Below are 13,970 nucleotides of genomic sequence, written 5' to 3'. Positions count from 1 at the left end.
CCTGCAAGTCAGGTGGTATAGCCAAAACAAATATTCAATGGTAGTCAATGAGAGTTATCCAGTTCTTGGGTTAATTTTGGTAATTTGTATTTTTCTAAAAAATCATCTAGGTCTTAAAAGTTGTCATCACAGTTGAAGGATTAAAAAAATTCTTTTAATCTTCCCTTTAATCTGTGGATGTGTCTTTCTCAATCATATGTATTTTAGCTTTCTCTCTCCCCTTTTTTTAGATTTATTTTTGGCTGAGTTGTGTTTTTGCTGCTGCACACAGGCTTTCTCTAGTTGTCGAGTATGGACTTCTCATTGCAGTGGCTTCCTTCTCTTGTTGGGAAGCATGGGCTCAAGGTTAATGGGCTTCAGTAGTTGTAGCACATGGGCTCAGCAGTTAATAGTTCATGGACTCTAGAGCACTGGCTAGAGTAGTGCATTGCAGAGTAGTTGCATCGCAGGGGCTCCGCTGCCCTGAGGCACATGGGATCTTCCCAGACCAGGGATTGAACCGGTGTCCATTGCATTGCAAGGGGGATTCTTATACACTGGACCACAGGGAGAAGCCTTCCTTTGACTTAACTAAGCTCTTTAAGAGTTTTTTTAATTGTCTTTTCAAAGTACCAGTTTTTATTTTATTAGCTGCATTGCACCAATAAATGAAGCACTAAATGCTTCATTTTATCTTTCTGACAAGAGATGGAACCCTAACCCTTGGCAGAGAGCACACAGAGTCCTAACCACTGGACTACCAGGGAATCCCCCCAAAGTACCAATTTTTAGATCTGTTATCTTTTCTACTAGTTTTTGTTTTCAATTTTATTAATTTACTATTCACCTGAATTCTGTCTTCCTACCTTTTTTACAGATGTCATTTTATTGTTCATTTTCCAATTTCTTAAAGTATTAAATAGTCCTTAATTTTTAGATTCTCTAACAATGGTATCTGAGGCTTTTAATTTCCTGCTAAGTGTATGCTTTGTTGTATATCCTATAGATTGTTCTCCTTCGCTTTCTAAATAGTTTTGCTTTCCTCTTTGATATGAATTATCTAGAAATGTGTTTCTTAATTTCCAAGATGTTTGTGTTTTTAATAGTTCTAATTTTATTGGATTAAGATCAGATGATGTCCAGGAAATCTCCATTTTTAATTTCTCATGTTTTTCTTTGTGATCAAGGGCATACCTAATTTTTGTAAATGTTCAACAGACTTAAGTTAAAAAAAATACTATGTAATTTTATATGTAAATGATGAGTTTTCTATTAATCTTTTAAACTAAGTTTCTTGGTTGCATTATTTAAGTATTCTATGATTTTAAATATTTTTTATATTGAAAAATGTTTATTAAAACCTCTGCTATACTTGGGTTTCTATAATAATGGGGGAAAGCATATGTTCAGGAAAAAGTATAAAAAACAAAACAGATGGCAAGAAATGAAAAAAAACCTCCACCTTTTAAAAATTTGTATTTTTAAAAAATCAATTTTTATGCTAACCCCAAAAGTACCTTCCATAGCAAAATTTTCTGTAGGAAAATTTGCTTCCTTAGATTCTTTTTTTGTTTTTTAATAAACACTTGCTTTGATACAGTTTAGTAAACAATTACAATATATTTTAACTGAGATGACTATTTTGCCAAGGAATTGTACTTACTTTGGCTGGAAGATTGCTCTGTCGGGGTTTCTGTATCAGAATGTGGACCTGAAGAAGTATAAAGAACTCCTTTATTGTTATTCTTCCATCTTTGAGTTTCTGAGGAAAGAAAAAAGAAGAAAAAGAAAAGAAAAAGAAAAAAAATCATCAATAAAGGATGACCATTCAAGGTAAAACTTGACCATTGCTCAAACTTTGACCACTGCTCAAAGTTTGTACGAGCAATTTTGACTAGAACCACCTCCTTTGTTTCTATATAGCTTAAAGTACTTTGCATATTTGTGTAAATATTATTCTGATGTAGCCTATACACAAGCAGATTTCATCTAATATTCTTAAGTTTATTCAGTAATAGTAAAATTGGGGGAAAAACAACAAAATGTAGGCCTTCCAACTGTGATTCTACTCCACATAATTGCCATGTCCTGTCCTTAACAAAAAAAATGAAAACTAGTGTTCTGTATATTTGAAATATTTCATAATTCAAAAAAATTAAACAAGAGAAAATAAAATGAGAAAATCAGTTGCATTTGAGAAATAGGGGCTTCCCTGGTGGCTCAGTGGTAAAGAATCCTCCTATTAATGCAGGAGACACAGGTTCTATCCCAGATCCGAGACAATCCCGCATGCTGCGAAGCAACTAAGCGCACAAGCCACAACTACTGAAGCCTGCGCATCCTCAAGCCTGTGCTCAACAAGAGAGACTGCCGTAATGAGAAGCCCGTGCACCACAACCAGAGAGTAGCCCCTGCTTGCCAAAACTGGAAAAAAGCCTGCACAAAGCAAAGATGACCCAGCACAGCCAAAATAATAAATAAATAAAATTATTTTTAAAAAAGAGAAATACTTTCATACCTCCTTCAAGCTCTCTTCACAAACGGTATCTCTGAGAAACTGTGATTCTATTTGACTACCAAGGTGTGCTAAAAGTAAAGCAAATTCAAGTGATGAACAAGTTAAATTGTAAACTTAATTTTAATTATTGTTCAGGTTTATGTGTGGTTCATGCTCTTGAAGCTATCTGCTAGGATCCTTCTGGGAAGACAGTCATTTGTAGGGTAAAGTATATTAGTTTTAAGGCTCCATATATGTTTTTCTACTAATTTTAAGCTTCTTAAGAAAATCACTCTTGTACTATAACACTTCTCAATTTATTAAAACAACTAAGAATTAAAAATAAGCTAAATATTATTTTACTTATCAACTATTTATAACTCCCAAAAAGCTTATACAAATTTCAAATATCTCCTGAACTGAAATACATGTATTATTAGTCAAGTAACAGATGATTTCTCTTATTTAGCCTTCATTAAAATCTTACTGCTTAAGTCCAGAGAGGTCCCATCAGCCTTGATTGAATCCAGAGAACTGCTACAACTAGATGGGGTTCTGCTCAGGCTTTTTATCAATACACTGTTAGCATTTTTATCCATATCTCCTTCAGCATGGAGGTCAGAAATCTGAAATCATCAATAAAGGAAGATCATAAGAGTAAAGTTATGACACTATTAATTATAATGACTAAATGCTGAGTGCTAAGAGAAATACTTCTAACATTAAATTTATCTGTAACCATATAAAATACTTTAGTAAAGAATTAGAATAAGTAACAAGCAGTTTAGTAGGCTTTTAGAGTTCAAAGTAATTTTATTTAAAAATATAATGAAATAACATCATGCATTATACTATATAAGAAAACTCTTTCTCAGCGGTATCCAGGTTATAACCAGATCCTATGAGCTACCAAATGTTGACCTATCCAGTTATTCATCTATTAGACATGAGGGTCAGGGCTACCACACTGTAGAAAACAGAAGAGAATACTGACTATACAAGATAGCCCTATCTAGAGTACAGAGAAAAAATTTATTTCTAGGCTTTAGTATTTCCTTCCCCAGATGACCAAGACTCCTTTGGTTGAAGTTAAATAAGTCACATAGTCCTGGTTTTACCATTTTAACTATTTTACTTTACAGACTTGTCATTTTCATTTATCTGAAACCATCTTCTATCTGCCATTTTCATGTAACTGAAATCATCTTCTAAGCTTACTTACAAACTTAACAGAATTTAAACTTTGTTTCTATGAATTTATGATACTTTCTAGTCTTTATTTCTCCACTCAGTTTAAATTACAAGCCCATGAATACTGGAGTGGGTAGCCTATCCCTCCTCCAGGGAATATCCCTGACTCAGGAATCGAATAGGGGTCCGCTGCATTGCAAGGAGGATTCTTTACCAGCTGAGCTACCAGGGAAGCCTGTATTCTCCCCAAGTTATCCAAATCAGTGTTTTTAAATAAACACAAAATCTTACTTCACCTTGAGGTACTGGGTTTGATCTAAGCATTCTCCCATCCTCAAAAGAAATGGACTCTCAGCTTCTACTTATTTTTATTAGTCAAGAATATTCAGTCCATCTTTTCTTTATGCAATCTGCATAATAAATCTTTTTATCCTCCAAACATTTTAACACTGAAGATGACTTATCAAACTCCATGTACCCTGCCTAAAGATTTTTATAGGCAAAGTCACAATGACAAATCACTAGAAGTGACAGAATATGTATTTATTTAAAAAAATTTTTTTTGATGTGGACCATTTTTAAAGTCTTTATTGAATTTGTTAGAATATTGTTTCTGTTTTATGTTTTAGTTTTCCGGTCGCAAGGTATATGGGACCCCAGCTCCCAGGCCAGGGATTGAACCTGCATCCTTTGCATTGGAAGGTGAAGTCTTAACCAGTGGACTGCCAGGTAAGCCCCTAGAAGTGACAGAATATGTATAATTACACAATCAATATTAATTTTTTCTACTTCCCATTTCATTTTTTGTGACCATTTGTCATTGTGTTTAAGTCTACCTGTTAGTCAATTAACTTCTTTAAGATTTTATACAGGAATATTTCTCCAGGCCTATAACTGGAAATAATCAATTCCTGCTTACCTAACACTAAAATTAAAATTCAAGAATACTCATAATTTAAAAAAGGACAATCAAGAACATTTCTTAGTTCAAGACAGGGCTTACCTCCTGATCTTGGGCAGTATCACTAAACCCAATTTCATTTTTTCTGATTTTTTTCTCATTCTGAATATCATCATCATCTTCTTGTACCCAGGTTCTTTTTTGGCTATTGCAGGTTTCTTCCATTTTATTTTCAGAGGGTGAAGTCTCTTTTTGGTATGTCTCAGTCAAAGCCTTTTCCTCAGTATCTATGCTGATAGAGTCTGAGGAATTAATCTCACCAGGACATATAGGGAGATTTTCCTCATTTATATATTGAGATGGACTTAAGTTCAGTTTAGCTGTAACAATTCCAATGCTTGAATCCTTACTGGAAATCGGCTGAGTTTCTAAGTGATTTAAATCAGTTGTGTCTGCTGGAACCTGCTTCAGATCATCAATACCAGTGACACTACAATTTCTTTTGTTTGGCAATCTGGGCAAAAATATTCCCAAAGAACATCTCCTCATTTTATCTTTTACAGTTGTCATTAATGATACAGAGGTGGTTTCAGCTCCATTACGTGGAACTTTATTTTCTTCATCTCTATCATCTTTAACATTGCTAGACACTATGTTAACATTATGTATTTCTGTAGCTTGCACTATACTCATATCACCGTGTGCCTTATTTACTAATTTAAGTAACTGTTCTGGAGAAGGTGGTAAATGAACTGGTTGGAAATCTAAAAATTCTTCAGTTTTTCCATTTAAGTTATTCAGATTTGGTTTGACACTACAAGTTGCAACACTGGATGCAATTACAGGATCTGATGCTTCTCGAGGATTGATAAGAGTCTGAGTAACTTGCTTAGTCAAGGCTGAGTTACTGTGGAAATCTATAGCTGTATTACATTTAGCTGTTTGAATATTTTTCTTTGGTTCTTTTCTATAGGCCACAGTAAACTGTTTCCCATTATAGAGCATTGTGGAATCGTTTTCACATGTGGGTTCAGAGGAATTTCCTCTAACAATATTTAAATTATTTCCAGCTTTAGACAATATTGCTTCATCTTTATTGACAATATTCTGTCCTTGTTGAGGTAATGGAGGTAGTTGGGTTAATAGATGATGCTGAGAAGCAACACAAACATCATCAACAAAAGTCTTCTTTAAATTCTGTTCTGCCTTATGAACAGAGGGCTCCATTTGATCCCTTGGAAGTTTAAAAGACACTGGCTTTGAGTTAAGTTTAGTCATCTCCCCCAAATCTTCACCATATACTAAAGTTTCATTTGATATTAGATTTGGGGGCTCCTTAATCAGATCTTGATCTTTTAGCATTTTGGGGACACAATGTAACTGTCCTTGGGTATTGGTTTGAACAACTTTCTCCTTCTCTAACAAGCAAGGAGCAGAAAGAGGCAGTCCCTCAGATTTCAAATCATCATCACTGGCTGAATTGTTTGCATAAGGAAGATCATTTTGCACTGGGCAATGACTGGCTTTTAAATCTTCATCTTTATCACATAAGGACATGACGTTCTTCTCCAAATTACCAAAAAACGAAGTAACATTAGGTAAACAAGAATAATTATCAGCAGATCCACAAACAGCAGTTGCAGGTCTGCTTGTAAAATCCACATTTCTTCTATCTGTACTATTTAACTGACAGCTTTCAATTTTGGGTTTTTCCAATGTATAGGCCTGGCCTACAACTTTCATGACTTCTTCATCTACAGAAGTGCTATGGAATCTGACATCTGTCTCACCTTGACGGCCAGACAATGTATTAGTAGGAACAAAGGGTATCACATTATGCTTTTGCTCACTGTGAAGAATGATTTTGTTTTCTACAGCCAGTGCTTGTTTTTTAGTGACTTCTTGAATAGAATTACCATCCTGTGGAAAAGAAACACCCAAGGTTTTTTCTTTTGCTATTCCAAATGCAGAGCACTCTTTAAGTATTTTCTCCGTGGTTTGACAATCAATGAAAACAGTGTGGGACTTAGTAACTTCCAGATCACTGTGATTATCTACAAACATAACAGTTTTGTCTGTAGTCCTAGTGGTTATTTTATCTGGTGAGAGAGGTTTATATTCTAAGGCAGTTGTGTGACTTCTGGTGATCTCCATATCATCCTGTCCACATGTATGCAAAACAGTATTAGAAGTTCCTTCCAAAGGCAGCAAATGGGAGTCCTCTCTATCTTCCAGGACACTTTTGTTATTTATTTCCACTGTACAACACTGGATGACATCCATATCATTTTTATCATTCTTTGAAAATGCAATGGTCGTGTCATTTCTGAGTCTAAGGCTTTTCCTTCTCTGATTTTTGCATGATAGAGGTTCATTCAGAAATACAGGCTTTTGTACATTTCTGTCATTTTTCCAAATGGTTGATTTAGACACTTCCATGTTATCATCAGCTATAAATGCTTCAGCTTTCTCTAAAGGACCATGATTAGACCATTTCCCTGGTAGTGTTAGCTGGCTGACTTTTGCGACTGAATGATCCCTTTTGACATTTTGCGGGAAAAAAACACTCTCCTCAGTAGAAGTAGGGGTCACTTTTGATTTTTCGAGGCTTTTTCTTTTGGATAGTTCAAAGTTTGGTCTGTCTGGAAGCACAGTTCTCTCCTTTGCTTGGCAGTCAATGAAAATAGTATGGGACTTTGTCATTTCTAGTTCATCATGATCATCTACAAACATTACAGTTTTGTCCACAGCCCTAGTAGTTGTTTTATCTGGTGAGACAGTTTTACATTCTATAGCAGTTGTGTGACTTCTGGTGACCTCCATGTCATCTTGCCCACATGCATACAAAACAGTGTTAGAATTTCCTGTCAAAGGCACCAAATGGGAATCATGTTCATCTAGTAAAGGTCTATGACTTATTTCCACTGTACAACTCTTGGTGATATCCATATCATTCTCATTTCCCTCTGAAAATACAACAGTCTTATCAACTTTTAGTCTGCCAAGACTTTTTCTTCCACAAATTTTGACATCTTGTTTTTCATTCAGAATTCCGGATTTCTGCACATTTTTGTCCTCCAACACATCCATGATACCATTAGAAATAAACACTCCCATTTTTTCTATAGGACTTTCATTACATTTTTCAACTTTTAGAGCTTTCTGTCTGTTTACTGTTGATAACTGGCTGTTAGTGTTTTCTAAATTAGTCTTACTTAGTTCTAGTACTTCAGAAGGACTAAATCCAGTAATAACAGTGTGACTCTTGGTTAGATCCATATTTTCTTCCTTCTCTGAACAAATAACTGTCTTGTCAGAACAGTCAGGAATGGGATTACCTGAACTTTTCCTTAGTGGCTCAGGCAGTTTAGAATTCTGGCCTAGTACAGATTTTACTGTTTGACTGTTAACAACATTATGATTTCTGATGGCAGGCTGTCCTCTTGATGAAAATAATGGCTTTGTAGTAGGAAACAAAGCTTGCTCACATGAAATTGTATTTCTGTTATTTCCCAGTGGTACCTGTTTGTGAAGATCTTCACAAAAGTATACTATATTATGTTTTGTTGCTATGTCCTGGTTAATATCAGGTGACTGAGGAGAATCTTTATCAAGATAGGGTGAAATCTTCAAAACTTGACTTTTTTCTTTCTCCCAGGTATTAGCAGGGATGTTCTTAGATATTATGTTTTGTTGTTGGGATAGGTCAATATGATCTTTGGTCATTTTTCCCCATTCATTTGAAAGGCTTTTGCTGTGACAGTGAGATTTACTGGTATTCTCAGATGTTACATTGCAAGATGCAAGAGGAAACTGACTTCCTAAATTAACTGTGTGACTTTTAGTCAAATCCATATCTTCATCTATGAAGATTTCAGTCCTTTTGTCAGTCAATGAAATAAATAAAGGATTTTCCGGGCTCTGCTGTAATCTTTCCTTAGATACAAGAGGAACGGAACGACAATTTACATTTATGTCCCAATTCTCTGACACAATTATGTGATTTTGGATCATCATTTCTTTTTCAGATACTGGTGCAGTTGCTTTCTGTACATTTGTCTGAACTTGTTTAAAAATTTGATTATCTATTTTAACTGTGTGACTCTTGGTAATGTCCATGCTATCTTCTCCTGAATAAACAGTTTTTTCTCTGAGAAGAGAGTTGCCATCTGGATTGGGATACATTTTAGAATAATTACTGTCATGCTTTACCAAATTCTTCTCCTCTCTCATACTTGAGTGACACTTGGTCAGTTCCATGGCATCATTACAACTAGAATAGAAAAATGTCTTATCATCTTGAATAGTTGGATCAGAACATTTAGATTCTGGGATCATGGCCAATGGTCTGATATCCTGGTTGGTAGCCTGTGTGACTGTTTGAATTTCTGTCCCTGCAATATGACTTCTGATCATATGTATGTTACCTTTAGGATTTAAGGAAAGGTCTTGGAAAGCATCATTTGGTTTATCCTTAAAGACTGTCTTCTGTTCTAGTGCTTTAGTTTCATAACAAGTTGAAACATCCATCATGACATCCTGAGTTTGATTTTCTATTTCAGACAGATTATCTGTTGAAGGTAACTTCTGTACAGTGTGGCTAATTGTCAAGTCCATGAAGTCATTGCCATAAACTGTAATATCATCACCTTTAAATTCCCGTAAGCTGGCCTCATTGGATGTGGGAACAAAAGTCTGAATATTGGTTGTATGACACTGGGTAAAATTCATTCCATCATCTTGTTCTCTAAGGAGTCTAGTCATATTACTGGTATTTTCATCTACACCAAGAGATACATGCATTTGATGGACAGAAGTGGTCTTATTTGCTTCTTTGGAATGAATAGGCATCTCAGAATTTTCTTTATCAGGTCCTATAAAAGGAGAAGCATTTGATTTTCCTATTTTCAATCTTTTTATGAAGTCATTGAAATTTATCTTCTTTTCTGAAGAAGTGTTTTGATCTACAGAAAAATGTAATTCTTTCTTCATTCTTGAATCTTCAGTGTGGAGTTTTAAGTTAGCCAGAAATGATGTAGTATCTATCTTGGTGGACTTCTCACTTTTGGTACAATCTAAATGGCCTTTGGAAATCATCACAGTGTGACTTGCTGTCAGGTCCATCTGGTTTTCATCTGAAAAGATGACTGTTTGGTCATTTGCATGTTTCCTTTCATGGCTGTATTCTGTAATTGAAATCTACAGCAAAAGCAAAATATAAGAGATCAGATAAAGTGCAAACTTCTGAAAGGGTATTTTATAACATGTACTATACAGAAAGATTATATGAGCAATCCTAAATGATGGTTTCATGATACATTGGTTTGTGTGAATCATTGGTGTGGTGAGCAGCATGTAATTTATTATTAAAATTTTTTTTTAAAGTCTATGAATACTTGCAGTTTTTGAAGGTTAATTATAATTAACCATTAATTATAAGGTTAATTATACACCCTCTAGAATGACTAAAAATGAAAAGACTGACAATACCAAATGTAACTGAAGTGAAAATTATATTAGATAGGTCATTCTCATTCTAAGTAAAAAAAAAAACTTAGAAGGAGTAAGTGCATGATGGCTAAATTATAGTACACTCTAAGTTCTTCGGGGTTGAGTTCCCTTTGAATGCAGTGGTTTTACTTGTAAAGACATGGTCTAACTCTGCTACTCAAAATATGGTCTGTGGACCAGTGCATTACTATCACCTGGGAGAGAAGTATAGAAGTTCAGGACCTATCCCAGACCTAGGGGATAAGAATCTATATTTTAACCAAATTCTGAGATTATCCATATGCCTCATAAAGTTTGAGAATTCCTGATATAATTAACATATTTCTGTATTATTTAAACTAGAAGTGATTTAACTATACTTAGTTAACTGGGAGATAGTGAAGGACAGGGAAGCCTGGTGTGCTGCAGTTGATGGGGTTGCAAAGTGTTAGACGTGACTTAGCAACTGAAGAGCAAGTTAACTGGAAAGGTAGGTAGCTTTTCCAGTCTATGTTGGTCCATTCTGGTAAGTAATTTCTAAATCATGTCATTAACATTAAATTTTTTTGTGTTTTAAAAGTTTCAACTATCAAACAAAATTAAAATATGAAGGCATTTGAATGAACTCATACCTCTCTCTGGGGCATCTGGGTCTGAATGGGAGCACAAAGCAATGTGTTCATTCCTATTGAGTAAAAAGAAAAACTATAGTCATGACAAAAGTATTTATCACCAAGAGCCTAATTTTTCTGTTCGTAGGAGTTTCATCAGTTACAAGTATTTACTAAAGTTTTTTCAGTTACTAAGTCCTTCCTAAAGACTTAGGTATTAAATTTTACTGATACTTTCAAATTGTCCCACTTTAGAAACAGACAGACCAGTGATTACTGTATTCTCTGCATACTGAAATATTTTTAGAACATGGTAGAAATTTTTAAAGGTGGGATTCTAAAGATGGAAAGTATGGATTAATTTTTTTCCTCCTTCACATCTCCATTTTTATTTCCTGGACAGTAGAAGTTACACACTAAAGAGTACCAACTGCTAAGACTGAAATGTTAGGGTAAGATTTTTATTTAAAAAAATGTATTTATTTGGCTCCACTGGGTCTTAGTTATGGCACACATGATCTTTGTTGCAGCATGTGGGACCTGATTTCCTGACTAGCGATCAAACCTGGGCCTCCTGCATTGGGAACATGGAGTCTTAGCCCCTGGAGCACCACGGAAGTCCCTGTTAGGGTAAGATTTTAAGCATCTCTTATTTTATGCTAAGGAATCTAGATGTTCCCAGATGAGATGTACATTTATAAAAATAATTCAAGGGAAGAAAATAGATTCAAGAGAAGATGAACCAATGAGGAAGCTACTCTAATAGTTCAGATGTAATACTGTAGAGAGTTGAACTTGTGTTAGGGCAACAGAGAGTAAGAACAGAAACAAGAGATTAGATTCAAGACACTTTAGAACTGAAATATAAAGTTTTGGGGGACAAACTGGAAAAAAGGAAGTGATTGAAGATGCTATAATAAAACAAGAAATATATCTAAAAACACTTAACGTTGAAGACAAATCTTTAGAGTATTTTCAATAGTTTATGGCAACAGTGACTGAATATAATGAAGTAATTATGTGCTTTTTATTAAAGCCTTATTTACATATCAAGCTTGCATTCTTGTCATTTATTTAACAAATATTGATTCAGAACATATATGTGCCCCAAAACTCAACTATATGCCAAAGCACAAAAAAACAAGACAAAGTTTCTGGACTCAAAGAATTTCTAGATTAATAAAAGAGCCAAAAAGAAATACCTAAAATACAATATGATAAATTCTACAGTAGACTGAAAAATAAAAAGGGTATTTTGAGAGCACACATCAGAGTAACTGCTTGGTTTTGATAGAGAAGGCTCAATTTAAGCCAGTACCACTTAATGTATGGTGTCAGTCTGTGAACTGTTTAATATCAATTAATTTAATATAAGGAGCTTGCAGCCACTGTAAAATTCCTTTCATCAGTAAAGCTTTACTAAGAAAAAAAAATCACTAACTAAACAGTAGGTTACTACCATAGTGCAAGTTTCTTTCTTATCATGGACTGTAACAGTTTGTGGACTGGCTACTTTGAATGGCACTTAAGCTAAGGGAAAAGCTAAGTTAAGTGAAAGATGAGAAGACTGTTAGACAAATTGGATTAGGAAGATCTCTTTAGGTAAAGGAAATAGCATTTACAAATGGACACAGTCAGAAAAAAGACCACACTGGAAAATGCAAGTAGTTATTTATGGGCCAGAGCAAAATATGCCTGTAAAGGGCTGGAGATAAAGTTGGAGAAAAAGACAAGTGAAATTATAAAAGGCTTTCTAAGTTTATGCTAAGGAGTATGGGTTTTATCCTGTAAGCAAAATAGTGTCTTTTGAACAATTTTAGTATGGGCAGTAATACAATAAGATTTCAAAATACATAGAATGAATTAGAAGGATAAGAAACTAAATACAATAGTCCAAAAAATAATTCAAGTGAGGATTTGAATTCAAATACTGGCAGAAGGTACAGAGGATAAGTAACAGATAGGCAAGATACTTCAAAGACAGAACTGAAAGAGGATAGGTCAAAAAGGATATATGGAAAGAAGGAAAAGTTAAAAAACGACTCAATTCCTGACTTGAGTGAGTGACTGAGTGGGAGTTCAACATAGAAATGAGGAATAGCAGGTTTGAGAGAAATATTAGTTAAGTCAGTTAAATTTTAAATTAAAGAGCTTGTGTAAAGATGAATACACCCTCTACATTTTTTGTTCATGGTACTCTTAAATATTACTTTTTAAGGAATCTAGATGAAGAGAAAAACACATGATGAGAAGAAAAGTATTCTGATCATACTCACCAGTTATCTCACAGTAGTTATCTTCTGGATTCTTATTCCTAAAAATTAATAAGTAATTTAAAAATCTATACTCCAGACAATTACCAAGAATCCCAACAGTTGAAAGAGGAGGGAAGGTGAAATGTTTTCATAGGATGACTGGCAGAAAACTTCAAAGACATCTTTTAAAAAAGACTCTTCTAATAAGTGGGCTTCCCAGGTAGATCAGTGGTAAAGAATACACCTGCCAATGCAGGAGATGCCCCTGGAGATGTGGGTTTGATCCCTGGGTCAGGAAGATCCCCTGAAGAAGGAAATGGCAACCCACTTCATTATTCTTGCCTCAAAACTCTTATCGACAGAGAAGCCTGGCACGCTACAGTCCACAGGGACGCAAAGAACTGGACATGACTTAGCAACTGAGCACAGCTAATCTGGCAGAAAAAATGACAAGGCAATTAAAGGAACTTACCATTAAATTTTTTCAGAAATTTAAATATCAAGAACACCATAAAAATATGCTTAACATATGCTGCTTGCTTTTTATTTCCTTTTTTTTTTCCCTTAAATTTTTTGGCTGTGCCTTGTGGCTTGCAGGATCTTAGCTCCTCAACCAAGGATTGAACTCATGCCCCCTGCAGTGGAAGCATGGAGTCCTAACCACTGAACATCAGGGAATTCCCTTTTTTTGGGAAAAGAATGACCTTTAAAGCAGCTCATTTTCTAGGAAAAAAAGGTAAGTAAAATGAAGCAACCCAAATGTCCATCAATGGGGAGCTGACTAAACACTGGTGCTGACATACAGCATATTATAAAAGACTGAGGTAGACCTATATGTAACAACATGGAAAGTGCTACAAGACATTAAGTGACCCCATTTTTGTCTTTTTTTTTTTTAAAGCTAAAGATTAACATGTAGTTAGATATATATATAAAATTTCTGCAAGGACATCCAAAATTATCAATAGTGTTTATCTGTGAGAAGCCTGAGTAATATGGCCTAGAGATTTTTCTGTATAAGTATATACAGAGAATCTTTTCCTTCT

General features: G+C 34.7%; 1 protein-coding gene across 1 annotated transcript in view; it reads right to left on the bottom strand.

The window, feature by feature from the left end:
- Nucleotides 1-13,970, bottom strand: part of KNL1 (kinetochore scaffold 1) — a 66,544-nt gene that overhangs the window by 26,013 nt on the left and 26,561 nt on the right. The window contains 6 exon segments of the mRNA XM_020872349.2: nucleotides 1,643-1,741; nucleotides 2,498-2,565; nucleotides 2,964-3,102; nucleotides 4,671-9,767; nucleotides 10,691-10,743; nucleotides 12,946-12,983. Coding sequence (XP_020728008.2) covers nucleotides 1,643-1,741; nucleotides 2,498-2,565; nucleotides 2,964-3,102; nucleotides 4,671-9,767; nucleotides 10,691-10,743; nucleotides 12,946-12,983 — 5,494 coding nt within the window.

Source organism: Odocoileus virginianus, chromosome 6, assembly GCF_023699985.2.
Source record: "Odocoileus virginianus isolate 20LAN1187 ecotype Illinois chromosome 6, Ovbor_1.2, whole genome shotgun sequence".
NCBI lineage: Eukaryota > Metazoa > Chordata > Mammalia > Artiodactyla > Cervidae > Odocoileus > Odocoileus virginianus.
The sequence above is the reverse complement of the archived record's forward strand: the minus strand, read 5'-3'. Positions and strand labels throughout refer to the sequence as shown.